Raw genomic sequence first — 27724 nt, 5'->3', positions numbered from 1 at the left:
GCAGCATGTTCTGTCTTTCAAGGGCATGAGCTCAATGTCCCTGGAAAATTACTGCAGGCTGAGCCAGGAGTGACGCCCTCTGCATTCGCACGACTCTGCAGCCAGTGGGCGCCCTGCAGCTCTGGCTGGGCGAAGGGCCGGGAGGAAGGGGCCCTGTGCTGTGTTGGGCTCGGTGCAGGGGCGTTGTTCTGAACGGCCTGGCAGACACCCAGCCCCTGCAGCGCCCGATTGGCCCTTTCATGGAACAGAGCAGAGTGGGAGTGTTACCTCCTGTGTCTTGCTCACAATGCTCCTGTCAGTGCATCCCAGAAGGACGTTTGCTTTTATTACAACAGCACCACACTGCTGACTCCAATTTACCTTGTGGCTCGCAATGCCCCCGGCTCCCTTCTGCACTGCTCCCTTCCAGAGACGCCCTTCCCGTTCTGTGTGCATGAAACTGACTGTTCTTCCCTCAGTGGAGCACTTCGCAGTCGCCCTTATTGAACTCCATCCTTGTGACCTCAGACCATTTCTGCAGTTTGTCCAGATCATTTTGAATTACACTCCTGTCCTGCAAAGCAGTGGCCAACTCTCCCAGCTTGGTGTCATCCACAAACTTCATAGGCGCACTCTGTGTGCTATTCTCTAACTCCTCAAGCAAGATGTTGAACGGAGCCGGTCCCAAAGCAGACCCCTGTGGAACCCCACTTGTGAAGTCCTTCCATCATGACTGTGACCCACGGAAAACCGCTCTCTGAGAAAGGTTATCCAACCAGTTAGGCACTAGCCTAGAGTAGCCACATCTAGACGACAGGTCCCTAGTTTGTTGATCAGAAGGTCATGGGGAGTGTGTCAAATGCTCTGCTCAGGTCTAGGTGTACCACGCCTACCACTTCCCCCTTATCCCTGAGGTTTGTGATCTTGTCACAGAAAGTTATTAGATTGAGTTGACGTGACTGGTTCTTGGCAAAGCCCTGCTGGCTGTGACTTACCACCTTGTTATCTTCAGATGTCTGCAGACGGATGCCGTAATTATTTGCTCCATTATCTTTCCTGACACAGGAGTTAACCCCCAGGACCCTGGGCGGGGCAGGGTTGTCCTTATGTCCTTGCTTGTGCGTGGGTGTTATATTCACCCGTTGTGATGGGACCAGGTCTGCCCTTTCTGCAGGACTCCTGTTTCCTTGTTAGGTCATTCGGGATCTCCTGGGCAGTCAGGGTGCTCTCTTGCTGCAATTCCTCCCTTTCCAGGCGCTGGAGCAGTTTGCTCTCGTGCCCATAACAATGTCCCTTTGAAAAGCTGCCGCCTGCCTTCAGTTGTTTTTCCTCTTAGTTTCGCTTCCCCTGGGCCTTTACCCACCAGCTCCCTGAGCTCGCCAAAATCTGCCTTCCTGAAATCCACCGTCTTTAGTTTGCCGCTCTCCCTTCTACCACCCTTTAGAATCACGAGCGCATTGGTTCGTGGTCACTTTCACCCAAACTGCCTTCCTGCTGGGGAGTGGGGGGTCCCAGGTTCTGCCGCCGGCCGCAGGCAGAAGTGACTCTCACTCCGCAGGTAGCACAGAAGGTTTGGTAGTCGCCAGGGACACAGCTCAGCACAGAGGTGTCAGTGCAGCAAACAGAAACAGTCAGTCCAACCCATCTTGGGGAGAGGAGGCCCTGAGGGGAGCCCCCATCCCAGAGCTTTGGCTCCCCCTTTGTCTCTGTCCTCCAGCCCAGGCTAACTGCCCCGAGGTGCCCAGGCTTCTAATTCAAAAACCAGCCAGGCTCCAGCCCTCTCTTTGTCTAGGTGTCCTGGGAAGCAAAGGTGTTACGTGTTCGCCTAGGTCACAAATGGGCAGGCGTAGGTCACAGTCAGCAGGGCCCTCACACCCCTTGTGAGCTAGACTCTCTCTCTCACGCACACACGCACATGCCCCCCACTTTGTCACAGTTCCACTTTCAACCAGCTCCTCCCTAATTGTCAAACTCAGCTCTGGAACAGCTTCCCCCCTTCCCAGCCTCTTTCGCCGCCTTCTGACGTCCCACATTGTCTCCAGCACGTTCCAAGAGCTGCTGGCCAGTCTGTGCCCTGCTGTGTTCTTTCCCCAGCGGATGCCTGGGTAGCTGAAGTCCCCCAACACCACCAAGTCCTGCGCGTTGGATGATTCTGTTAGTTGTTTAAAAAGGCCTCATCCACCTCTTCCTGGGTTGCTGGTCTGTAGTAGACCCAACTGTGACATCGCCCTTGATTTTCACCCCTTTTAACCCAGCCCAGAAACTCTCAACAGGTCTGTCTCCTACATCCATCTCCACCTCGGTCCAAGTGTGTGTATTTTAATACATAAGGCAATGCCTCTGCCCTTTCCCCTGCCTGTCCTTCCTTGGCAAGCTGCACCCTTCTATTCCAGTCGTGTGCATTATCCCACCAAGTCCCTCTCATACCGGCTGTGTCGTAGTTGTGTTTATTTACCGGCAGTTCTAGTCCTTCCTGCTTCCTCCCCCCACTTCTCACACTGGTATGCAGACAACTGAGACGCTGATTTGATTTTGCCTCCCTGCTTTGCCTGGTTTCTCCTTTAGCCCTGCAATTGGCAGGGCTAGTTCTTGGTAAGGCGTTTTACGCACAGTACCGCCGAGCAGCTGGACAGTGAGTTCAGCAGTTGGACAGTCCATTGCTTTATCACACCCTGGTTCGTTGTGAACTGTACGTCAGAGACCAAGTGACCCATCGCAGCCGCATTCCTTCATACAGTGCAGAAAAACGCCTGGCGCGAAGGTGGTCTTGGGAAGCTGTCTTCTGCAGCAATGTCACAGACCCCTTCCAAAGGAGCCGGGTGGGGTGGGGTGAAGGAAGCCTTGTGATCCTGCCACACTATGCCCATAGAGAGGTCCTCCACGCAGGCTAGAATGGCAGCAGAAGACTCAGCCAATCGGGGAGCCAAGGAGGTCCTATAAAAGGAGATGCAAAGCAGAGCAGCACTTAGTTGCAGTGTGGAGTTCAAGGGATGCGGATGGGGGACCACCACCACCGTGGACCGCTCCCTCTGGAGAGCTCATGGGACCCTGAAGCCCTGAGCGAGGGAAGGGAAGGGAAGGGCAGGGAAGGGCTGGGAGCAGCACTCGGTGGAGCGGGACCCGACCAAGGGAACGACCGACGCTGGAGAGGCACCGAGATGGCCCCGTTGGGTGTGTGGGTGCACAGGGGTGTGGCCCGTGGCTGGAGGAGTTGCACGGAGGGTGTGCAGGTGCACACGCTCAGCTGGGGGGCCCTCCCGGGAGGGGAGAGCCGCCCCATTACAACGGGGTCCCTGCCTTGCGCATTTTGGCTGGTGTGGTGGCGGCAGCGTGGTCTGTACAAGCCTATGACAATCCCACACTGTCCCAGCAGGTGCCTCGTGCCCACCTCTGCCCATGACCCCAGGCGGGGTGCCGGAGAACACCGGAGGCAGCGTGAGCAGAGGGATCGCGGACCAGGCTGGTGCTGACGGCAGAAGAAGGCAGAGCTGGGCCCAGCCCATTGTTCCTGAGCCCCTCGCTAGTGATTGGGCTCTGCAGCTGCCCCAGGTCCCTAAGTCACCCAGGTAACCCCCCGAGCAGCTCAGAGACGGCCCAGGATGGCCCCACCGCCCCTCCCCCCAGGACACCCCAGCCAGTGGGGTTCGGCCCGCGCGGTAAGGGCGAGCCATGGGGACGCCTGCCAGCCCTGCTCAGGCCCCAGTGGGGGCAGCGTCTTGGGTGGCATCTGGTTTTTAGCTGCCGAAAGGGACCTCACTGTCTTCGGGCAGCTCTGCAGCCCAGGCCCCTGACGGTCCAGCTGCCTGCAGCAGCCACTTCTCTGCATGCCCCAGCAGGGCCAGCATGTGCCCCTGGCTCCTAAGTGCCAGGCTGCCCCCACCCTGAGCACCGGCTCTGCAGCACCCATCGGTCAGGAGCAGCGGCCAATGGGAGCTGCAGGGGCAGTGCCTAAGGCCTGGGACTGTGCAACATTGGGCTGGGAGACAGGGACGTGCCAGCCGCTTCTGGGATCCTCCTGAGTCCCGGGCTGCCTGCCCGGGGGCTGAGGGGTCTTGTCCCAGGGCTCTGGTGCCCGTCCCAGCCCCACTCCTCTCCCTGCACCCCAGGGACTGCAGCCTGATCGCAGGAGCCATGGCGCGGAGCGAGACCCTGCGGCTCCTGGGTGAGAGCCAGACGGACGCCCTGGTGCAGAGTTTCACGCCTGCCTGCCACGGCCCGGGCCACGTGGTGCTGGCCGAGGGTGCCGATGGGGACACCATGTACCTCGTCGCTGGTGAGCCCCGACCCGGCCTGCAGGGGTGCGCGCCAGCCCCGCCCACCCCGTGTGTGTGTGTGTGTGTGCGCCAGCCCCGCCCACCCCGTGTGTGTGTGTGTGTGTGCGCCAGCCCTGCCCCGCCCCAGTGCGTGTGTGTGTGTGCCAGCCCCGCCCAGCCCGTGTGAGTGTGTGTGTGCATGTGTGTGTGCGCCTGTCCCGCCCCAGTGCGTGTGAAGGAGCGTGAGCGCTTCCCCGTCCCAGGCTGTCCCCCCTGCCCAACGGGGGTAGAGCCAGCGGGGTTGGGCCACAGCCCCATTTAAGGGGCTCTCCTTGGCAGAGGGGGAGCTGCGGGTGAGCCAGCGGGGTTGCCAGCTCCGCACGCTGCTCCCGGGGGACGTGTTCGGGGAACTCGCCGTCCTGTACAACTGCCAGCGCACGGCCACCGTCACAGGTGAGGCTGCCCAGCGCCCCCCCACACCCCCGCCACGCCCCTCCCCCCGCCTGCCCAGGCTGTGGACCCTTCTCCCCCCCACACCCCTGCCACGCCCCTCCCCCCGCCTGCCCAGGCTCCAGATCCCCCTCCCCCCCACACCCCCGCCACGCCCCTCCCCCCCACACCCCCGCCACGCCCCTCCCCCCGCCTGCCCAGGCTCTGGACCCCTCTCCCCCCACACCCCTGCCACACCCCTTCCCCCTCTCCCCCCCGCCACCGCTCCCCTCCCCCCACCTGCACGGGCTCCGGACCCCCCTTCCCCCACACCCCTGCCACGCCCCTCCCCCCGCCTGCCCAGGCTCCAGATCCCCCTCCCCCCCACACCCCCACCACGCCCCTCCCCCCGCCTGCCCAGGCTCTGGACCCCTCTCCCCCCACACCCCTGCCACACCCCTTCCCCCTCTCCCCCCCCCACCGCTCCCCTCCCCCCACCTGCACGGGCTCCGGACCCCCCTTCCCCCACACCCCTGCCACGCCCCTCCCCCCACCTGCCTGGGCTCTGGAGCCAACCCCTGGCTGCAGCCCCACAGCGCTGCAGGGCTGCACACCAGCCCCACTGGCTCTGGCCCCAACCCATATGACTCCCTGGGATGCAGTTCACCCGCTCTGGTGTACCCCCTCACACCCTCTGCCCCGACTCCAGAGCTGGCTGGGCTCTGGCCATGCACAGCTCCCAGCCCAGCCCGGCCCGGCCTGGCCGTCTCTCCAGCAGTGGCAGTGCCAGGCGGTGCTGGGTCCAGCTGGGCCTGGACACGGAGCAGAGCTAGGAGCCAGCTCCGACCCCCAGCCTAACCCCTCCCCCAGCACTCACCCAGGTCCGGCTCTGGGCCATTGACCGGCAGACCTTCCGCACCGTCATCACCAGCCAGGCCAAGCGCCGGCGGGCAGAGATCCTGGACTCTCTGCGAGGGTAAGTGGGAGGGGCAGGGTGTGGGGGGCAGGGCCCCTCAGAGTATATGGTGGGGGGAGGGAGGAGCACATGGGGGGGAGCACCTCCAGAGGGGCACTTGTCCATGGGGGCAGGGCCCCTTGGAATGCAGCAGACAGGTCCCCTCAAGCTCCCTTCCGGTTCTAGGGGTCTATGTTTCTGTGACTCTGGGTGACTTGTTCGGGATTTTGAGAACATGCAAGATCTGGCTAAGCCAAGCTGGTCTGGTACCGTTTTGGTGGTCCGCTGCGTGCGACGATGACGTCTTGAGCTGCACAGGCTCATTGGCTGTGGACTCGCGTGTGGCTGGGGAGCCCAAGCCTTGAACGGCACGGGCGTTCCCAGTGGGGGCAAGGGAATTGTCCTGGCTCTGTCGGTGCGGCTGCGGCTGTGGCTTTCCTCCTCTCACAAGCATCAATCAGGCGTACGCGTCACTTCTCTTTAAAGTCGTCATACACACTGCCAGCTTTCTCTGCAGTTGTTTCTCCTCTTAGTCGTGCTTCCCATGGGACCTTTCCTACCAGCTCCCTGAGTTCCCCAAAATCCGCCCTCCTGAAATCCAGCGTTTCTATTCTGCTGTTCTCCCTTTCACCATTTCTTCGAATCATGGACTCTGATTTCATGGTCACTCTCTCCCCAGCTGCCTTCCTCTTTCAAATTGTCAGCGATTTCTGCCCTATTTGTTAACATTAAATCTAGAACTGCTTCCCCCGCCAGGAGCTTTTTCCACCTTTTAAAGTAAAAAAAATTGTCATCCATGCAGTCCAAGAAGTTTCTGGATAGTCTGGGCCTGGCTGTGTTAGATCTCCATCAGATGTCTGGATAGTTGAAGTCCCCGATCGCCACCAAATCCTGCGCTTTGGATGATTTTGTTAGTTGCTTAGAAAAAGCCTCACCCATGTCTTCTACCTGGCTAGGTGGGGTGTAGTAGACCCTTAGCATGACATCACCCTTGTTTTTTACCCCTTTTAACCTAACCCAGAGACTCTCAATGTGTCTGTCTCCTGCATCCATCTCCACCTCAGTCCGGGTGTGCACATTTTTAATACATAAGGCAACACCTCCGTCCTGTTTACTCTGCCCGTCCTTCCTGAGTAAGTTGTACACTTCTGTACTAATGTTCCAGTCGTGTTTATATCCCACCATGCCATAGTTGTGTTTGTTTGCTAGGATTTCAAGTTCTTCCTGCTTGTTATCCATGCTTCTTGCATTTGTATACAGGCATAGAAACATAGAGTGCTAGGACTGGAAGGGCCCTCGAGAGGCCATCGAGTCCAGCCCCCTGCCCCAATGGCAGGACCAAGTACTGTCTAAACCATCCCTGCTAGACATCTATCTAACCTCTTCTTAAATATCTCCAGCGATGGAGATTCCACAACCTCCCTTGGCAATTAATTCCACTGTTTGACCACCCTGACAGTTAGGAACTTTTTCCAATGTCCAACCTAAACCTCCCTTGCTGCAGTTTAAGCCCGTTGCTCCTTGTTCTATCCTCAGAGGCCAAGAGGAACAAGTTTTCTCCCTCTGCCTTTTAGATTCCCTCTAACCCCTTTTAGATTCCTGAAAACCTCTATCATGTCTCCCCTTAATCTTCTCTTTTCCAAACTAAACAAGCCCAATTCTTTCAGCCTTTCTTCATAGGTCACATTCTCCAGACCTTTGATCATTCTTGTTGCTCTTTTCTGGACCCTTTCCAATTTCTCCACATCTTTTTTGAACTGCAGTGCCCAGAACCGGACACAATACTCCAACTGAGGCCTAACCAGGGCAGAGTAAAGTGGCAGAATGACTCCTCGTGTCTTGTTCACAGTTAGTTAGTTAGTAGCATCCTTCAGTCTACGTAGACTATGGATCGCGCTCTTCATAGTTCCATTTGGGATCGTCATTTGCAGCGTCGACTGTGACTGTGAAGGCCCACACGAGACTGACAGTCCTTGCTGCATCTGTTGCATATGTCTTATAACCGGTATGTGTTACCTCCCGTGTTGGTGCAACGCTGTTAAGCGATGCTGGAGAACCTCTCCAGGTGCGAGCCTGGGCAATTTTTTGGGACCCTGGGCTGCCCAGATGCCAGTGTTCGCCTCTTGGCTTTACTGATATCGTCCAAAGGAGAGGATAACTTCTATGTCTGGTACCAGCTCAGCTGCAGGACTTGCTGGGTCAGTGCCAGAAGTTGGCACAGAACCGCCTTAGGACTCCCCTCCGGATTTTCTGTCAGGGTTTACTCCCTTCGCCTTGCTCCATCCCAGGATAACCCACAAGGCAGTGTTCACAACACACCTGTTAATGCATCCCAGAATCATGTTTGCTTTTTTTTCCAACAGCATCACACTGACTCATATTTAGCTTCTGGTCCCCTATAGCCCCTAGATCCCTTTCTGCCGTACTCCTTCCTAGACAGTCGCTTCCCATTCTGTATGTGTGAAGCTGAGGCTGTGTCTACACGGGCACAAATCTTCGGATCAGCCATATTTCAAAGATTACTAATGAGGCGCTGAACTGAATATTCAGCACCTTATTAGCATTAGGACGCTTCCAGCTGTGGCTCTTTGAAAGCGTGCGGCTCGGCACGGCTACACGGGGGTCCTTTTCGAAAGTCGTTTCTCCTAATATCCAACCTACACCTCCCCCTCTGCAACTTCAGCCCATTGCTCCTTGTTCTGCCGTCTGACACCACTGAGAACAGCCTCTCTCCATCCTCTTTAGAGCTCCCCTTCAGGAAGTTGAAGGCTGCTATTAAATCACCCCTCAGTCTTCTCTTTTGTAAACTAAACAAGCCCAAATCCCTCAGCCTCTCCTTCTGGGTCACGTGCCCCAGTCCCTCAGGCCCCCGTGGAACACGCACCCAGGGCCTTTCCCCACTTGCTCCTCAGTGAGTTGGCGGCTCGTCCAGTTCCTGCTTTCACTGCTTCTCCTGGTTCTCCACTCCCCCAGCCTGGCACCCAGCGCCAGCTGTCCCAACGCCAGCAGCGGGCAGCCAGCCCTGCTGCTGACTCCAACATTGCTGTGCCCCCGGCCCCAGCTGAGCCCTTCTGCCCCTAGGGCTGGGGCAGGAGCAGTGCTGTGGCACCAGCAGTGGGGACACGGCCAAGGACAGTGGGGCCAAGGCTGGGGCAGGTGCGAAGCCCCATGTAATACCTGCAGCATCCCCCCACCCCTGGTTCCAGTGCCCATGGCTGCCTCCCTCCCTCCCTCCTGTGCCTGGAGGGAACCCCACTGGGGGCTGGGTCCTGCTAATGGGGCACCGGCTCCCACTCACACATGGCGTTGTGTCCCTTGGGGTGGGTCCCGCTAGCACGGGGTGCTGCTGACATGGGGCACGGGGCGCTGCTGGCTCACGGTGCTGCTGGCACGGGGCGCTGCTGGCACACGGCGCTGCTGGCATGGGGCACTGCTGGCACACGGCGCTGCTGTCATGGGGCGCTGCTGGCACGGGGCACTGGGTCTTGCTGGCACACAGTGCTGCTGGCACGGGGTGCTGGGTCCGTGGAGGGCGCTGCTGGCATAGAGCACTGGGTCCTGCTGGCACGGGACGCTGCTGGCACGGGACGCTGGGTCCTGCTGGCACAGGGCACTAGGTCCCTGGTGGGGCGCTGCTGGCACGGGGCACTGCTGGCACAGGGCGCTGGGACTCCTGGTGGGGTCCCACTGCCACGGGGTGCTGCTGGTACGGGGCACGGGGTGCTGGGTCCTGCTGGCACAGGGTGCTGCTGGCACGGGGCGCTGGGACTCCTGGTGGGGTCCCACCAGCAGCATTGCCAGGCCCTGGCTGGTGCCAGGCAGACCAAGTAACTGAGACGGCTCCTTGCCTCCCCATCCCCAGGGCACCGTCGCTGCAGGGCCTGGCGGACGCTCAGCTCTCCAAGCTGCTGGACTCCATGGAGGAGGTAGGTCCTGGGGCTCCCCCACCCCAGAGCACAGACAGCGTCTCCCCAGCCAGGGCCTGGCCGCAGCACAGCAGCAGAGCCGCTGGCCTGGCGCATGTGGGTCACATCTGGGGTGGCACATGGGGACGACTGGCTCTGCCGCGGGCATGGGGGCCGACCAGGTGGCAGGAGCTGTCCTCACTGGGCCCTGGGGCCAGCAACGCCTCTGGGCACCGTGGGGCTGAGGCTGATGGCACAGTGTCCTCCATGGGTTGAACCCCAGGCTGCATTGCCAGGGTCACCAGCACCCCCCTCCTGCCTGCATCGTGCCAGGCCCAGCTGGGGGTCCCACCTGTGGGGCTGGCCGGCCGTGATGGTGTGCCCGTGGGTCTTTCCGGCAGTGCACGTTCGCTCCCGAAGAGGTGATTGTCCGTGAAGGGGACGAGGGGAAAAACTTCTACATCATCCTGAAAGGAGAGGTGCGTGCAGCCCTGTCTGGGGAACCACCCTGCCACGCCCCCACCGTGCCCTGCCCTGTCTGGGGGTGCCCCACCCCTGCCCTGCCCTGCCCTGCCCTGCCCCAGGTGTTCTTGGCAGCGGTTCAGGGGGTGCAGCTCCTGCTTGGCGCTCAGGACTCCTGGGTTCCACTTGCTGTTCAGTGGGCCCTGTCTCCCAGCAGGCCCCCCAGTGCCACTGGGCACCGCGCTCCCTCGTTTTGCTGGGGAGGCCTGGGGGAAGGTAACCGACGGGGGTACTGGCCTGTCACTGCTGCAGGGGAGACACGACTGGACCTGCAAGACTCATAAATGGCGGGGGCTCGGGGCAGGGAGGGGTACAGAAGTCAGGACAGGCGTGTAATGTAGGGGGGGTCCAGGGCACAGCTGGGAGAACCCCCCTGGGCAAAATGTCTAAACCTGGGGCACTTAAAGCCCAGGCCCAGGCATCTGAGCAGCAGAACTGGACTCGGGCATCACCAGCTCTCATCAGACACCTCCCTTGGCCTGGCTGGAGTGAGGTTTGGTGCCAGCTTACTGCCATGGGCAGGAGGTGTGGGGGGAAGATTGGGTGGGGAGGTGTGGGAGCAGCAGGACCCCTAGCACGTCCAGCTCACCCAACTGGCCCCTCTCCTAGCCCAGGGACCCCCAACATGTCCAGCTCACCCAACAGGCCCCTCTGCCAGCCCACGGCCCCCCAGCACGTCTGGCTCACCCGACTGGCCCCATTGCCGGCCCAGGGACCCCCAACACATCCAGCTCACCCGACTGCCCCTCTGTGATGGGGTTTAGGGGTCCCCCTGCACTGCACCCCGTCCACTGGCAGGAGTGACTCTTACTCAGCAGGTACAACAGGAGGTTTATTAGGCAACAGATGCCCAGTTTCTCACAGAAGCGTCAGTACAGCAGTCAGAGACAGTCCTTCCAACCTGTCCTGGGGAGAAGACCCCGAGGGGTGCCCCTCTGGGGTGTAGCTGCCCCCTCCTCAGGCTGGCTGCCTTCCAGCTCCCTCTTCCCCTCGCCTCTAACTGCCACCTCCGATTCAAAACCCAGCTCAGCTCCTCCCTCCTCTTTGTTCAGGGCAGAGGTGTTACCTGCCAGCCTATGTTATAGCCCCAGGGTCATCCTTAGGCACTGGGAGCTGCTCTGCTTGTCTCTCACATCCAGCCTGACTCACACAGGCACCCCCCCACTCCATCACACCCTCTGCCGGCCCAGGGCCCCCCAGCACGTCCGGCTCACCCGACTGGCCCCTCTGCTGGCCCATTGTCCCCAGCCTGCCCGGCCCTGCCAGGAGCGAGTCCCCAGCCCTGTGTCCCTGCAGGTTCAGGTCAGCAGGCGTGTGGCCGGGCGGGAGGAGCTGCTCCGGGTGCTGCGCACAGGTGACCACTTTGGGGAGCTCTCGCTGCTGCGGTAAGTGCCTCCCTGAACCTCGCCTCTGGGCCACGCGGCTGCGCCCTGCTGGGTACGCCCGCCGGGGCCCGGTGCGCACGCTGGTGACAGGGCCCGGTGCACACGCTGGTGACAGGCCTGGCGTGCACACCATGGGGCCAGCACACATGGCAACCCCTGGGGGCCCGGAAAGCTCACGCCCAACCAAAGGGGTTGCCCTGGGAGCGTGGCAGGGCCCCTGCACGTCGCAGGGAACTAGACACCGAGCTGCTCTCGGTGCTGGCGACTGGCTGGCTGCCGCGCCGGAGAGCGGGTGGCAATGGCTTTCACCCTGCAGGGCGGGCGCGACGCGTGGGGCTCCCTCCGCCGGGGCCAGGGCTGGGACCGGGCCCATCCGAGCTCTTCCGGGCTGGCCTGTGCAGGGGCCCTGGGAGCGCACGCAGGGGGGCTGCAGGGCCAGGGCTCAGCGCGCTGGACAGGCCAAGCAGCCGGCCCCACGGCGCCAGGCAGTGTTCGGCGGGGGATGAATGCCACGTGCTCCACTGGGGAGGGACAGCTGGGGCAGGCGAGTTCCAGGGGCCCATGAGCCTGGGCTCCAGCCAGGCTCAGGGCTGCATCTCCCCACACCTGCTGCCCCTGGGTACATCCCAGTGCCTCCCCTCTCCCTATTTCCTCCATTACTTCCCCTGGCCCACCTGCCCCTCCCCCGATTTCCTCCATTACTTCCCCTGGCCCTCTCCCGATTTCCTCCAGTACGTCCCCAGCCCGGTCATATGTACCGCATCCGTCCAGGCGCCTCAGCCGTGTCGCACGTACCGCACCCGTCCAGGCGTGCCCCCGGCCCCAGCCGTGTCGCACGTACCGCACCCGTCCAGGCGTGCCCCCGGCCCCAGCCGTGTCGCACGTACCGCACCCGTCCAGGCGCCCCAGCCGTGTCGCACGTACCGCATCCGTCCAGGCGTGCCCCCGGCCCCAGCCGTGTCGCACGTACCGCACCCGTCCAGGCGTGCCCCCGGCCCCAGCCGTGTCGCACGTACCGCACCCGTCCAGGCGTGCCCCCGGCCCCAGCCGTGTCGCACGTACCGCACCCGTCCAGGCGTGCCCCCGGCCCCAGCCGTGTCGCACGTACCGCACCCGTCCAGGCGTGCCCCCGGCCCCAGCCGTGTCGCACGTACCGCACCCGTCCAGTCGTGCCCCCGGCCCCAGCCGTGTCGCACGTACCGCACCCGTCCAGGCGTGCCCCCGGCCCCAGCCGTGTCGCACGTACCGCATCCGTCCAGGCGTGCCCCCGGCCCCAGCCGTGTCGCACGTACCGCATCCGTCCAGGCGCCCCAGCCGTGTCGCACGTACCGCACCCGTCCAGGCGTGCCCCCGGCCCCAGCCGTGTCGCACGTACCGCACCCGTCCAGGCGTGCCCCCGGCCCCAGCCGTGTCGCACGTACCGCATCCGTCCAGGCGCCCCAGCCGTGTCGCACGTACCGCACCCGTCCAGGCGTGCCCCCGGCCCCAGCCGTGTCGCACGTACCGCACCCGTCCAGGCGTGCCCCCGGCCCCAGCCGTGTCGCACGTACCGCATCCGTCCAGGCGCCCCAGCCGTGTCGCACGTACCGCATCCGTCCAGGCGCCCCAGCCGTGTCGCACGTACCGCATCCGTCCAGGCGCCCCAGCCGTGTCGCACGTACCGCATCCGTCCAGGCGTGCCCCCGGCCCCAGCCGTGTCGCACGTACCGCATCCGTCCAGGCGTGCCCCCGGCCCCAGCCGTGTCGCACGTACCACACCCGTCCAGGCGCCCCAGCCGTGTCGCACGTACCACACCCATCCAGGCGTGCCCCCGGCCCCAGCCGTGTCGCACGTACCGCATCCGTCCAGGCGTGCCCCCGGCCCCAGCCGTGTCGCACGTACCACACCCGTCCAGGCGCCCCAGCCGTGTCGCACGTACCACACCCATCCAGGCGTGCCCCCGGCCCCAGCCGTGTCACACGTACCCCTGTGGTGACATCCCTGATCGCGGGGTGTCCTAGTCTATGGGAGCTTCTCGCCCCATCCCTGCTGAGCCCCGGCCGCCGGGGTGGCCTGCGTGGCACCTGGCCCTTCCGTGAGGGGTGGGCTGGGCTCCATGACCACGTGGGAGATTCCAAGTCTCCTGTTCCTGCCCCACGCTTGGCTTCCCGGCCCTGCTCCCCCCCTCACGCCGCCTCCTCTCCGCAGCAACATCCGCCGGACGGCCACCTGCCGGGCCCACGGGGAGGTCGTCTGCATCACCCTGAGCAAGGTGTAAGTCAGCCCCTGGGGCGGGGAGCCCCATGCGAGGGGCCGGCGGGGTGCAGAGGGGCCCTGACTTCAACCCCTGTCTGAGTGGCACCAGCCAGCTCCTGCCCCCTCAGGTCTGCTGCCAGCCAGAGCAACTGCAGCCACAGTGGGGGAGGCCGACTCCTGGGTTCAGCACCCCGCTCGGGGAAGGGAGTGGGGGCTAGTGGTCAGCCAGGACTCCCAGAAAGTAGCCTAGCTGTGGGAGAGGAGTGCTGTCTAATGGTTAGAGCGGGGAGGCTGGGAGCCAGGACTTCTGGGTTCAGCACCCCGCTCAGGGAAGGGAGTGGGGGCTAGTGGTCAGCCAGGACTCCCAGAAAGTAGCCTAGCTGTGGGAGAGGAGTGCTGTCTAATGGTTAGAGCGGGGAGGCTGGGAGCCAGGACTTCTGGGTTCAGCACCCCGCTCGGGGAAGGGAGTGGGGGCTAGCGGTTAGCCAATACTCCTGGCCACAGAGGCTGTCCCGAGGACTGGGATCCCCCAGCTAGTCCTGCCAACACCTCCTCTTGCTCCCTCCAGAGACTTCCAGGAGATTAGCCTCTTCCGCCCCACGCCGGGGAAGCTCACCCAGCTGTGAGTATCTCGCTGGGGAGGGGCTCCTGTCGTGTGGGGAGTGGGGTCTGGGCACAGCCAGATAAACCAATCCAGGGAATCTTTGCTTAAAGCCTGGCCACTCACAGCCCTGGGCTGGGGTTTCCTTCTCACTAAGGCAAACCCAACCAGCCACCACAGCACCTCTGCCAGCCCCACTGGCCAGCCAGAGCCACACACGCAAACCCAGAGACTGCCCAGCCGCTACCAGCCCAGACCAGCAACCCCCAAACTCAGGGGAGAGGTTGTTAAAACCTATTTCACCAAAACCACACAGATTCCTCCAGGCCCCAAAGGACCAGCTACAGTCCCCAGTCAGTGTACACTTGGGTCTTACCCAAATCACCACGCTGGGCCAGGCCTTCAGCTCTAAACATCTAAAGGGTCATTAACAAAAAGAGAGAACGGGGGGAGAGCAGGCTGGTTAAGGTGATACTTTACGTACATCAGTTACAGTTATTGGTGCAGCCAGCGATGTTCTGTGCTGGTCTCTGAAAGTCCAGCCCGTAAGGGGTAAGATTCCAGGTTACGCAGTCGTAGTGCCTGGAGAGCGGGAGACCTGGCCAGCTGGGGTCAGCACGCCGGAACATGGTGTGATGGGGTTCTGGGGTCCCCCAAGCTCTGCACCCTGTCCGCAGGCAGGAGAGTCTCTCACTCAGCAGGAGAACAGCGGGTTTATTAGCCGACAGGACACAGCATCGTACAGAGGAGTCAGTGCAGCCGGCAGAGACAGCCAGTCCAATCCATGTTGGGGAGAGGAGGCCCTGAAGGGCCCCCAGAGCTGGGGCCTGGCCCCCTCCTTTGTTTCTCTCTCCCTCAGCCCAGACTCACTGCTTCCAACTCCCAGTTCCAATTCAAACCCCTCAGGCTCCACCTCCTCCTTTGTCTGCAGTACAAAGGTGTTACCTAGTTGTCAGGGTTACCCTCAGCAGGAGCCCCACACCCTCTGTGAGCCACTCTCTCTCTCACACACACACACACACACACACACACACACACACACACACACACACACACACACACACACACACACACACACACACACACACACACACACACACACACAGGTATCCCCCACTCCATCACATCTCTCCCCCCTTCCAGACCGAACTGAGTGGGGTCACTCAGCCAGTGACCTGGGGAAGTTCGGGGCCCTCCCCTTGTGACAGGGCATCGGCTGCACCCTCAGTGCTCCCCTTGATGTGCACCACCTCCACGTCATAATCCTGCTGGGGGAGGCTCCAGCTTAGGAGCTTGGTATTGGCCCTTTTCATGTGATGCAGCCGGGCAAGTCCCTTTAGTCCCCTCAGGTTGGTCGGTCTCCCTGCCTTTGTTTCCGGTTCATTAGCCACGTTCTCAAGTCGGGCAGGCAGAGCCCATACAGCTGCTGCAGCACCAACAAATTAAATAGTTTTTTTTTGGTTTGGGCCCTGCCCTGTCTGACCACCAGCCCACACAGCTGCTCCGGCCAATGTTTGGAATTTAGTTACAGTCCAGTAAATGAAGGTACAAATGCTTCCACCCTCGGCATTTAGCTAGACCACCAAAATGGTTGTGTGCCTCAGTTTCCCCTTCCATGCCACACAATAGGTTTGGAATGGTTCTTCTTATGTGAGGGGTTGCCAGACTAGTTACAGGGAACAATGGTGACATTTTAGAGTCACAGACTCCTTTAACAGACAATTTATGCTTTTACATCAATGTTATTATGTTACATGGCTGTTTCCAAACATTTAGTACATGGTACAATTTTACAGCTTGTGGTAGCAGCACCCCTTGGTTACAGCAGTCAGCGTGAGTAACAGAACAAACCCATTGCAACTGTACATTTCTGTTGCTCTTTGGTAGACCACAACCTTTGTGTAACAGCCTGGAGAATTTGGTATTTTGGGGATAAATGGCTGAGGCCTTTCTTAGCACCATTAAGTTTTAATCTTCTCCCTTGCCCCCTGGGGTGGAAATCTGATTTCTTTGGCTGTGCCCTCCCTTCTAACAAGAGCTGGGCCATTGATGATCTCAGGGAGACGGCCCCCTCCCAGCCAGCCTGGAAAGTTGCAAACCAAACTGCTTTCTGAGAGTTGTTTTGTGAGTCCCAGACACAGAATTCACATGAAGGAATCCCTGTTTATCCCTTACTGGCCCACCAGGACCACAGCTTCTTTGTCCTTCCACCTCCAACTACTGCCTCCCCATGGAATTAGAAGTCGAATCCAGTATGAGAATATAAGTGTTTCCACCATCTGGAGATGGGGAATTGCTGGCGCTCTCCTGCATCCTACAGAGATTGACTGTGCAGCTGTTTTACTTGGTTCTCACAGGGCTGCTCACATTCCCTGATAGTTTTTACTTTACTTGCATTAACTTCCAATTCCTGAGAAACTTTTACCCTGCCTGCTTTGGACCCTTGCAGAGCACAGCCAGTGGTTTCACACTCAGGCAGGTCCTGGCCATCAGGAGCTGAAACAAACTTCTCCCCAGGCAAAGGGCTGCTCTGGTGCTTACAGACAAGCACCTTTCCTGTTCACTCTCCTTCACCTCACTCCCATTTTCTGCAGTCCCCACAGACGGGTTAGGAAAAGTTTCAGAGAAATTTTCTTCCTTAAGAGCTTCCCCAAACAATAACTCACCCCTGTCTTGCTCCACAGGGGCACTGCTCCCTTGAGCCACAACCAGCTCCTGGGTTTCACCTACACCCAGGATCACTTCTGGCCCATTGGGCAGATTCCCACGTAATCCCCCTCCAGGCAGACAGCCAGTACCACCGGACAGAAGGTCAGGATCCCTTTTCTCCCTTCTGCTACCAGCTCCTTTATCTTCATCAGTCAGCTTAACTCCATTGCCCGTCTGTTCTTGGCTACGTCTACACGTGCACCCAACTTCGAAATAGCTTATTTCGATGTTGCGACATCGAAATAGGCTATTTCGATAAATAACGTCTACACGTCCTCCAGGGCTGGCAACGTCGATGTTCAACTTCGACGTTGCTCAGCCCAACATCGAAATAGGCACAGCGAGGGAACGTCTACACGCCAAAGTAGCACACATCGAAATAAGGGAGCCAGGCACAGCTGCAGACAGGGTCACGGGGCGGACTCAACAGCAAGTCGCTCCCTTAAAGGGCCCCTCCCAGACACACTTTCATTAAACAGTGCAAGATACACAGAGCCAACAACTAGTTGCAGACCCTGTATATGCAGCACGGACCCCCAGCTGCAGCAGCAGCAGCCAGAAGCCCTGGGCTAAGGGCTGCTGCCCACGGTGACCACAGAGCCCCGCAAGGGCTGGAGAGAGAGTATCTCTCAACCCCCCAGCTGATGGCCGCCATGGAGGACCCCGCTATTTCGATGTTGCGGGACGCGGATCGTCTACACGTCCCTACTTCGATGTTGAACGTCGAAGTAGGGCGCTATTCCCATCCGCTCATGGGGTTAGCGACTTCGACGTCTCACCGCCTAACGTCGATTTCAACTTCGAAATAGCGCCCAACACGTGTAGACGTGACGGGCGCTATTTTGAAGTTACTGCCGCTACTTCGAAGTAGCGTGCACGTGTAGACGCAGCCCTTGTGTCCTGGCGAGAGGATGACTCTGGGCGGACAGAGTCCTCTCACCCCCTCCCAGTAACACCTCAGCATCAGGCAAAGAACAAGTACCAGAATCGTTTGGTCTCTGGGATTCCCTGATGATACTAACTGGATTAGACCAAGTTAAAGCATCATCCCCCCTGAGAGACACAGAGGCAGGCCCACTTCCCATCTGGGCTTCAGCTGCCCTCAGATCCAGCTTTGGGATCTTGGCTCCATCTTGAGCCCCCACAGGCTCAGGCAAAGGATTCACTTCCCCAGAAGCAGAAGCACTTTTCTTGCACCAAGGACCAGTGTCGTTAGCAGGGATACCACTGCCCATCCCAGAGCCATTCCCTCTGCTCCAGCCACCATGGCTGGATTCAGAGTCACACCTGGAATGCTCTTTCCTGGTGGTTCCTTCTCCAGCCACCCCAGGCTGGGGAATCTTCCTCAGACAATGGGCTAGTTTCCTCATTGGCACCTTTTCCAAACGCAGGCTCTGCTCTCTCCCCAGGCTGCTGCTGCTGCTGTTCAACACAGACAGACAATGGGAGACACTCTCTCCTTTGTCCCAGCCTCCCGGCTGGTCTCCACACACACACACAGAAGGTGGAGCAGCTTCTCTCACAGACAACTTGCCATTCCCAGTGGATCAGCTGCTTTCCTGCACAGACACACAGGCACCTTCCTCGGCCCAGGCCTGGAAAACTCTTCGCAGGTCTGTCTTGGCCACTAGTAGATGATGGGTTGAAATCGCTCCTTCCCTCCTTGAGCTGCGGCAGGCCACTTGGTTCAGAGCTCCAGGCAGTCCAGGGTTCCCTGCCCCGATCCGGGCTCACCTCTGCAGGATTTTCCTTAACCCTCAGCTCTGCCACTGCACATCCACGCTGCCTTGTCCAGCTTCTTTAATCTCAATTTGGTTTCCAGGTGCTGCCACTTCACAGCGGAGTTGCTCAGCGTGGTTGCAGGCTCTTAGGCTGATGCCCTCTGCACCCCACGATTCCTGGAAAAATCCCTTCAGTGTGCCAGGCTCCTTGCGGGTCACAAACTCCCTGGGGTTAGGCCGTAGGCCCCTCTGCCCTCTGGGACCGACTCCAACAGACTCTCAGAGGAACCCCTTCTTCAGTGTGACACCCGCTCTCAAGGACCATGAGCACCCTGTCTTGGGAAGGACTCATTCAGCGTCAGCCTCCTTGTGGGTCACTTGTTTCTGGGGGTTGGGCCCTTGGCCCCTCCACCTTCTGGGACCGACTCCAACAGATTCCCAGGAGTAACCCCTGCTCGGGTGTGGCACCCCCTCTCGAGAACCACGACCACAGTTGCTTGGGTTTGACCGCAGGCCCCTCCGCCTTGGGGAACTGCACCTCACTGCCCTTCAGCACACCTGGGTCTCACAGGCCCCTCTTCTTCTTCCGTGGCACCCGTCACTTACTACTGGATGCTCCATCCTCGGGTTGCAGAGCATCCCACTTCTGACACCAGTGTGATGGGGTTCTGGGGTCCCCCAAGCTCTGCACCCTGTCCGCAGGCAGGAGAGTCTCTCACTCAGCAGGAGAACAGCGGGTTTATTAGCTGACAGGACACAGCATCGTACAGAGGAGTCAGTACAGCAGGCAGAGACAGCCAGTCCCATTCATGTTGAGGAGAGGAGGCCCCGAGGGGCCCCCAGAGCTGGGGCCTTGCCCCCTCCTTTGTCTCTCTCTCCCTCAGCCCAGACTCACTGCTTTCAACTCCCAGTTCCAATTCAAACCCCTCAGGCTCCACCTCCTCCTTTGTCTGCAGTACAAAGGTGTTACCTGGTCGTCAGGGTTACCCTCAGCAGGAGCCTCACACCCTCTGTGAGCCACTCACACACACACAGGTATCCCCCACTCCATCACACATGGACCCTTTGAGCAGCCTCCAGAGCAAAGAAGAAAATCAAGCCCAAGATGGACATAGCTATGTGCACCTCCCGGGTCTCCCTTGTGTCCAGGGTCAAAGCCCTTTCTCCTTCCCATAGGCCCTTGAGGGTCAGGGTCACCTGACCCAGGTGAGCCGCTGTCGCCAAATGCCATTGGTGGCTGGTTTTGCCAGTGCGCCCCGGTCATTTCCATGGCAGGTGGAATGGACGTCTGGGCATCTGATTTCAGTTCCTTTGTGCAGCCAGTAAGTGTTGACTCGTGGGGAAATGCAGTAGGCTTATGGGCTTGGGAAGGTTCACCAGGTTGACTAAGGTTCGCACCTCTTCCAAGTTAACCTAAAGCGTCTGAGACAGAGTGTGTCTCTGGCTAGATGTGAGTGTTTGGGATTTCTAGGGATTACCCAGACAGTACTTTTAGCAGCACAATGGCATGAAAACTGCACTTCGCGGATACAAACTGAAGATGTTTAATACAGTTACTAGCTGGTTACAGACAGAGATTTTACTTAACAATATTATAACAACTAATACAAGTCACTTAACTAACTGCACTGGTGGTTTAAACTTCTGCCTTGCGAGCAGGGTGCAGTACTCACTGGTCCCCTGAATCCTGCAGACGCCGAGGCCGGCGCGCTCCGGGCAGTGAGGAAGGAGGTATTGCAGCAGGTAGAATGGAAGTTAAAGAGGAAAAACTAAAAGTTCTGCTAAGAACAGCGGTGACAGAGGTAACAGGCAGTAGAGAGACACACACACCCCTGGTGCTGAATCCATCTAGCCCACCTTCCCCAGGCAGTGAGGGGTTCTTCTCCCCAGTTTACCTTATAGCACTTAAATGCGGATGCTAAATTAAGCTTGGATTCCACAGAATCTTTAACAATCAACAATACCCCAGGATTCCCGATGACCTTAACATGTGTGTCTTCCACAGCCAGGGGGAAAGACCAGGTGGTGACGGTTACTCAACCTCAGCTGGAGCCAGCGCGCCTTTCCGGCCAGGGTAGGTGAAGAGTTACGTGCATGGCTGAACGTTACTGATGTGACTGGTCTGACCCCAGCTTCTCTTATAAACAGGGGGAAAGAAAAACGTTTTGCGAAAAGCCCCTCGTGCCACGTTTCCGTGGCAGGCTGCTTGTGCTCCTGCTGGCTGGAAAGATGAGCAGAGGAAGGCCTCTGGGGCCCAGGCTAGCTGTACTATAAGGGCTTCTTGGCAGAGGGCCGTAGTCACACACCCTTATTCAGCCTGCGATTTAAATTACAGCTAAGCTAGCAGAGGCTGCAAGGTCCCTGACCAGCGGGCCGCATCCCACGCACAGGTCTCCTCTTTGGACGCGGAGTCGGCGTCTGAGCCCTGGTTTCCGTCTCATCTGTCAGCCCAGTGCCCTGGCGGGGGCTGGTGCCACCTCCTGGGGTGACGCTGAGAATTACAACACGGCTAATATGCCTAGGGAGCCACCAGGAGAAGGGCACCGACCCAGCTGGTGTAGCACACAGGGCACCTCACCCCTGCCCCTCTTTGGGGCCCAGAGCCGCACTGGGCACAGAAAATGGCTCGCACACCCCGTGTAAATATCCAGGCATGGGACACTGTCCCTCTGTGGGTGCCATGGGGAGGAGGGATGGAAGGGGCCGTGGGGCAGTTGTGATGGAAAGTGGGGAGCATGCGGGCAGGTGCCACTGGAGCAGTTGTCATGGTGAGGTTAGAGGTGAGGGGCATGGGGCAGTTGCCATGGGGAGTTGAGGGGTATGGGAGGGTTGCTATGGGGAGATGAGGGTTATAGGGGGTGGTTGCCATGGCGAGTTGAGAGGTATGGAGGGTTGCCATGGGGAGTTGAGGGGTATGGGGGAGGGCGGTTGCCATGGGGAGGTGGGAGGCATGGGGGCGGTTGCCATGGGGAGTTGAGGGGTATGGGGGAGGGTGGTTGCCATGGGGAGGTGGGAGGCACGGGGGGGGGGGTTGCCATGGGGAGTTGAGGGGTATGGGGGAGGGCGGTTGCCATGGGGAGGTGGGAGGCAGGGGGGCGGTTGCCATGGGGAGTTGAGGGGTATGGGCGGTTGCCATGGGGAGGTGGGAGGCATGGGGGCGGTTGCCATGGGGAGTTGAGGGGTATGGGCGGTTGCCATGGGGAGGTGGGAGGCATGGGGGCGGTTGCCACGGGGAGTTGAGGGGTATGGGGGAGGGTGGTTGCCATGGGGCGGTTGCCGTGAGGGTGGGGTTCCAGTGGGGGGCAGGACGGGGAGGTTGCCATGGGAAAGTGGGAGGCATGGGGGCGGTTGCCATGGGGGGTTGCCATGGGGGCGGTTGCCATGAGAGTGGGGGGCAGGAGGGGGCGGTTGCCATGGGGAGTTGAGGGGTATGGGGGAGGGTGGTTGCCATGGGGGGCGGTTGCCGTGAGGGTGGGGTTCCAGTGGGGGGCAGGAGGGGGCGGTTGCCATGGGGAGTTGAGGGGTATGGGGGAGGGTGGTTGCCATGGGGGCGGTTGCCGTGAGGGTGGGGTTCCAGTGGGGGGCAGGAGGGGGCGGCTGCCATGGGGAGGTGGGAGGCATGGGGGGGTTGCCATGGGGTGGCTGCCGTGAGGGTGGGGTTCCAGTGGGGGGCAGGGGGCTCTGGTCCCAGCCCCCGGCACACTGGCTGTTTCAGTCTCTCCCCGGTAGGGAGGTGGCTGTGCCGCAGGCCCCATCCCCGCCTGTGCCCGGCTGGTGAGTCCCAGCCCCAGCCGGCCTCCCGGCTCTAGGCAGCTGTCGGAGCCCCTGGGAGGGGTGGGGGGCCGGCCCCCCAGCGGGGCGCCAGGGGGCACAGCCACCTTGCAGGACAGCGCTTCTGGGGAGGGGCAGCTCCCCCCTTCCCCGTGCCCCCGGCGCTGGGAGCGGAGGGTGTGCGGTCCGAGCCTGGGGTCAGCGTGCGTCCGCGGCTCCGGCCTCCCTTGCACCCGTGCTGGCGGTGCTGCCCGCTGCGGGTGCTGGTTCCAGCGTGCGGTGCATGGCAGAGGTGGGCCGTGGGGCTGAGGGTGCCGGTGGGTGCTTGGTGCGCGACGGAGGCGCTGCCCAGAGGGCAGGAGCTGGCCCAGGCATCACCCGGCCCCAGAGCCGCTGCTCTTCACAAGCCGGAGGTTTGCTGAGCTTGGTGCCCCTGCAAGGGCCTGAGCCCCGAGGCTCCTGCCTTCAGCTGTGCCGGCCTGGTGGGCGGCTGCCCGCTTCGCTAGCACCGGGCCGAGTGGCTGGAGCAGCAGCTGTCTAGGGGCTGCAGCTGCCCAGACATAAGAGCCCTCCGCATGCTGCACCGAGGAGTCGCGCTCCCCACCCCCAGGGTACAGGTGGGGAAACCGAGGCAGCGAGCTGGGCCGTGACTTGCCCACGGCGCGCTCGAGGAGGTTGTTTCAGGCACAGCTGAGGGGGTGCAGTCAGGGCAGATTGCTCACAGACAGGCCCACGTACAGCCCAGACTGGGGCCCCACCCAGAGCACTTCGGCTCACCCCCCTCCCGGCCGGACGTCCCAGCAGCACTTCCCCAGGCTGCCCAGCCTGGCACGGAGGAGAGGTGATGGAACCAGGCGCCCCCAGCGAAGGGCTCGTCTCAGCCCCAGGACCAGCCACAGCCCGGGTCAGCTTGTAACTCAGAATCCCCCCAGCCGCGCCGCGCCCGTCACACCGGGCACACGGGGGAGAGCGACCGCAAGCGATGCCGTAATCGCAGAGTCCTTGCTGCAGCCGGGAGCAAAGTCCCCCTCCCCATCAGGCTGCCCAGTGCCGGGGGGCCGAGGTCATCTGTGCCTTCACAAACCCCGAGGCGGCCCGTGGCACCTGGCAGACTCACAGGTGGTTGGGAGCACGAGCGCGCGTGGGCAGAGAGCTGCTTCGGCAGCTGCGTGCGGGTCTATCAGGTGCCACAGGACTTCTTGGTGCTGTCGGGGCAGGTCAGTCAGTCCCATGTGTGGAGCTTCAGCCTCTGCCCCTGAGCCATTTCCCCATGAGCCGGAGTGTGTGCAGGCACAGCCTGGGGGGAGCCAGGCACGGGGGGGGTTCACAGCCTGGGGGGAGCCAGGCACTGGTGGGGGGGTCACAGCCTGGGGGGTAGCCAGGCGCTGGGGGGGGTGTCACAGCCTGGGGGAGAGACAGGCACTGGGGGTGTCACAGCCTGGGGGGAGCCAGGAGCTGGGGGGGTTACAGCTTGAGGGGGAGCCAGGCGCTAGGGGGGGTTCACAGCCTGGGGGGAGCCAGGCGCTGGCGGGGGGTCACAGCCTGGGGGGGAGCCAGGAGCTGGGGAGGTTACAGCTTGGGGGGGAGCCAGGCGCTGGTGGGGGGGGGTCACAGCCTGGAGGGTAGCCAGGCAGTGGGTGGGTCACAGCCTGGGGGGTAGCCAGGCGCTGGCGGGGGGTTACAGCTTTGGGGGGAGCTAGGCACTGGGGGGGTCAGAGCCTGGGGGGAGCCAGGAGCTGGGGGGGTTACAGCTTGGGGGGGAGCCAGGCACTGGTGGGGGGGGTCACAGCCGGGGGGGAGCCAGGCGCTGGTGGGGTCACAGCCTGGGGGGTAGCCAGGCACTGGGGGGGGGTCACAGCCTGGGGGGAGCCAGGAGCTGGGGGGGGGTCACAGCCTGGGGGGAGCCAGGCGCTGGTGGGGTCACAGCCTGGGGGGAGCCAGGAGCTGGGGGGGGGTCACAGCCTGGGGGGAGCCAGGCACTGGTGGGGGGGTCACAGCCTGGGGGGAGGAGCTCTAGCTCCCAGAGACACCCCACGGGAGCTGGTGGCCTGGCTGGGCCTGGTGCAGGGCCCCCCGTGGGGCCCGTCTGGGTCTCAGCAGGCAGGTGAGTGTCTCTCCCCAGGGCCCCGGCTGCTTGGTGGTGGAGGCCCAGGGCTGAGCCCATGGAGGCGCGTGAGGGGCTGTGGGGTGGAACGGCCCCAGCCCTTTGGGTGGGGCCCAGCCTGCTCAGCACCAGCTGGTGGGGCTATGCCGGGCTGGGCTCAGGGCAGGTGCAGCCACTCACTGGGCTGTGGCTCCCCGGCAGCGCCCCCGGCTCTGAGGCGGCCCTGGCCCCGGCCCCGCTGACCCTGCAGGACCTGGCAGCTGTGTGCTACGAGGACGGGCAGTACCAGGGCCTCCCTGTCATCCTGGGCACCGGCGGCTTTGGCAGAGTTGAGCTGGTGAGACCTCGCTGCCCCTAAATGGGGGGGGACAGAGCCACGGGGGGCTGCCCAAATCACCTGCTTGGGGGGAGCCCTGCCCTGCCCTGCCCCGCCCCGCCCCACCCTCTCCCGGAGCACCCTCACCCCCCAGTCTGCCCTGACCCCTCCCAGGCCCCACAGGGCACCCTCAGCCCCCAGCCTGGCCGGCCTCCTCCTGGGCCCCATGGGGGCTGTAATATTACAGGGGGTTCTGGGCCCAGCCATGGGAACCAATCCTGGGCAAATTGCTTAAACCCAGGCTACTTGCAGCCCCAGGCTGGGATTTCTTCTCACTGTGCAAATCCAACCAGCCACCACAGCAGCTCTGCCAGCCCCCCTGGCCAGCCAGAGCCCCATACGCAAACCCACAGACTTCCCAGCTGTTCTAACCATCCAGACCAGCAACCCCTGAATTCAGGGGAGAGGTTCTTAAAACCTATTTCACCAACTCCACCCACATTCTCCCAGGCCCCAAAGGGTCCAGCCGCAGTCCCAGGTCAATGTACACGTGGCTCTTACCCAAACCAGCCCGCTGGGCCGGGCCTTAAGACTCTAACATCTGAAGGGTTAATAACAAAGAGAGAGAGAACAGGGGGAGAGCAGATGGTTATGGTGATACTTTACATACACCAATTAAGGCTGCTGGTGCAGCCAGCGATGTGCTGTGCTCTGTGCGGAGGTTTTGAAAGTCTCTGAGAGCACAGTGCCTGCGTGGCGGGATCCCAGTCGCACAGGCTTAGATCTCGGAGACTGGAGAGCAAAGCTGGGCACTGCCAGGGCCATCTTGTACCTTGCCACGTGGAGGGAAAAGCTCCTTTCTTCTCCCATCGGCACTGCAGCATCTCCTGGCCAGGTGCCTGCTGTGCATGTTGCCATTGGTTGCTGGGCTAGCCAGCGCATCCCGTCCACTTCCATACAACGTGGGCTCCTCGTCTGGGTATCTGGGCTGTTCCCTTGTTCGGCCCACGGCCCCTGACTGGGGAGAAACAACGAGAAGTCCTGCAGCACCTTACAGGTGAACAGATGGTTTGGAGCATGATCTTTTGTGGGAATCCCCACTCCTGCATCTGATGCAGGGCTCTTTGCCCACCAACGCCTCTGCTCCAATACACCTGTAAGGTGCTGCAGGACTTCTTGCTGCTGTTGCAGATACCGACTAACACAGCTGCCCCTTCACCTCCGTGATGGGTTCAGGGTCCCCAAGCTCTGCCCCCGTCCGCAGGCAGGAGTGACTCTCACTCAGCAGGAGAACAGCGGGTTTATGAGCTGACAGGACACAGCGTCGTACAGAGGAGTCAGTGCAGCCGGCAGAGACAGCCAGTCCCATCCATGCTGGGGAGAGGAGGCCCTGAGGGGCCCCCAGAGCCGGGGCCTTGCCCCCTCCTTTGTCTCTCTCTCTCTCCCAGCCCAGACTCACTGCATCCCACCTCCCAGTTCCAGTTCAAACCCCTCAGGCTCCACCTCCCCCTTTGTCTGCAGCCCAGAGGTGTCACCTGGGCGCCAGGTTACCCTCAGCAGGAGCCCCCCACCCTCTGTGAGCCCAACACACACACACAAGTATCCCCCACTCCATCACATCTCTCACCCCTTCCAGACCGAGCTGAGTGGGGGTCACTCAGCCAGCGACCTCAGGAAGTTCGGGGCCCTCCCCTCGTGATAGGGCAGCGGCTGTAACCTCGGTGCTCCCCTTGATGTTGCCACCTCCATGTTATAATCCTGCTGGGGGAGGCTCTAGGTCAGGAGCTTGGTATTGGCCCCTTCCATGTGATGCAGCCGGGCAAGTCCCTTTAGTTCCCTCGGGTTGGGTGGTCTCCCTGCTTCGCACTCCAGTCTGTCAGCCACGTTCTCAAGTTGGGCAGGCAGAGCCCATACAGCTGTTCTGGCAAATGTTTGGAATTCAGTTACAGTCCAGTAAAGGAAGGTACAAATGGCTTCCACCCTCGGCATTTAGCCAGACCACCAAAATGGTTGTGTGCCTCAGTTTCCCCTTCCATGCCACACAATAGGTTTGGAATGGTTCTCCTCATGTGAGGTTGCAAGACTAGTTACAGGGAACAGCGGTGACATTTCAGAATTACAAACTCCTTCAACACACAACTCATTGTTATACATCAATGTCAACATGTCACACGGCTCTTTCCAACATTCAGTACATGGTACAATCCCACAGCTTTTGGTAGCAGCACCCCTTGGTTACAGCAGTCAGCGTGAGTAACAGAACAAACCCATTGCAACTGCACATTTACGTTGCTCTTTGGTAGACCACAACCTTTGTGTAACAGCCTGGAGAATCTGATATTTTGGGGATAAATGGCTGAGGCCTTTCTTAGCACCATCAAGTTCTAATCTTCCCCTTTCCTCGTGGGCTGGAAATCTGATCTCTCTGGCTGTGCCCTCCCTTCTAACAAGAGCTGGGCCATTGATGATCTCAGGGAGACGGCCCCTCCCAGCCAGTCTGGAAATGTGCAAACCAAACTGCTTTCTGAAAGTTGTTTTGTGAGTCCCAGACGCAGAATCCACATGAAGGAATCCCTGTTTATCCCTCACTGGCCCACCAGGCCCACAGCTCCTTTGTCCTTCCACCTTCAACTTCTGCCTCCCCATGGAATCAGAAGTGGAGTCCAGTATGAGAATATAAGTGTTCCCAGCATCTGGAGATGGGGAATTGCTGAACCTCTCCTGCATCCTACAGAGACTGACTGTGCAGCTGTTTTACTTGGTTCTCACAGGGCTGCTCACACTACCTGATAGTTTTCACTTTACTGGAACCAACTTCCAGTTCCTGAGAAACTTTTA

At 60.8% G+C, this 27724-nt stretch overlaps 1 protein-coding gene across 1 annotated transcript in view; it reads left to right on the top strand.

Moving 5' to 3' along the window:
* The first annotated feature begins 3375 nt into the window (after positions 1-3375).
* The window catches only part of LOC142010751 (cGMP-dependent protein kinase 2-like), a 51603-nt gene continuing 27254 nt past the window's right edge, over positions 3376-27724 (top strand). The window contains exons 1-11 of the mRNA XM_074989163.1: positions 3376-3545; positions 4086-4252; positions 4572-4685; positions 5532-5637; positions 9479-9542; positions 9923-10000; positions 11340-11428; positions 13617-13682; positions 14233-14286; positions 22425-22469; positions 24772-24907. Coding sequence (XP_074845264.1) covers positions 3376-3545; positions 4086-4252; positions 4572-4685; positions 5532-5637; positions 9479-9542; positions 9923-10000; positions 11340-11428; positions 13617-13682; positions 14233-14286; positions 22425-22469; positions 24772-24907 — 1089 coding nt within the window. The remainder of the gene's footprint in view (positions 3546-4085; positions 4253-4571; positions 4686-5531; positions 5638-9478; positions 9543-9922; positions 10001-11339; positions 11429-13616; positions 13683-14232; positions 14287-22424; positions 22470-24771; positions 24908-27724) is intronic.

Source organism: Carettochelys insculpta, chromosome 3 (assembly GCF_033958435.1).
Source record: "Carettochelys insculpta isolate YL-2023 chromosome 3, ASM3395843v1, whole genome shotgun sequence".
NCBI lineage: Eukaryota > Metazoa > Chordata > Testudines > Carettochelyidae > Carettochelys > Carettochelys insculpta.
This window is presented reverse-complemented; position numbering and strand designations above follow the sequence as displayed.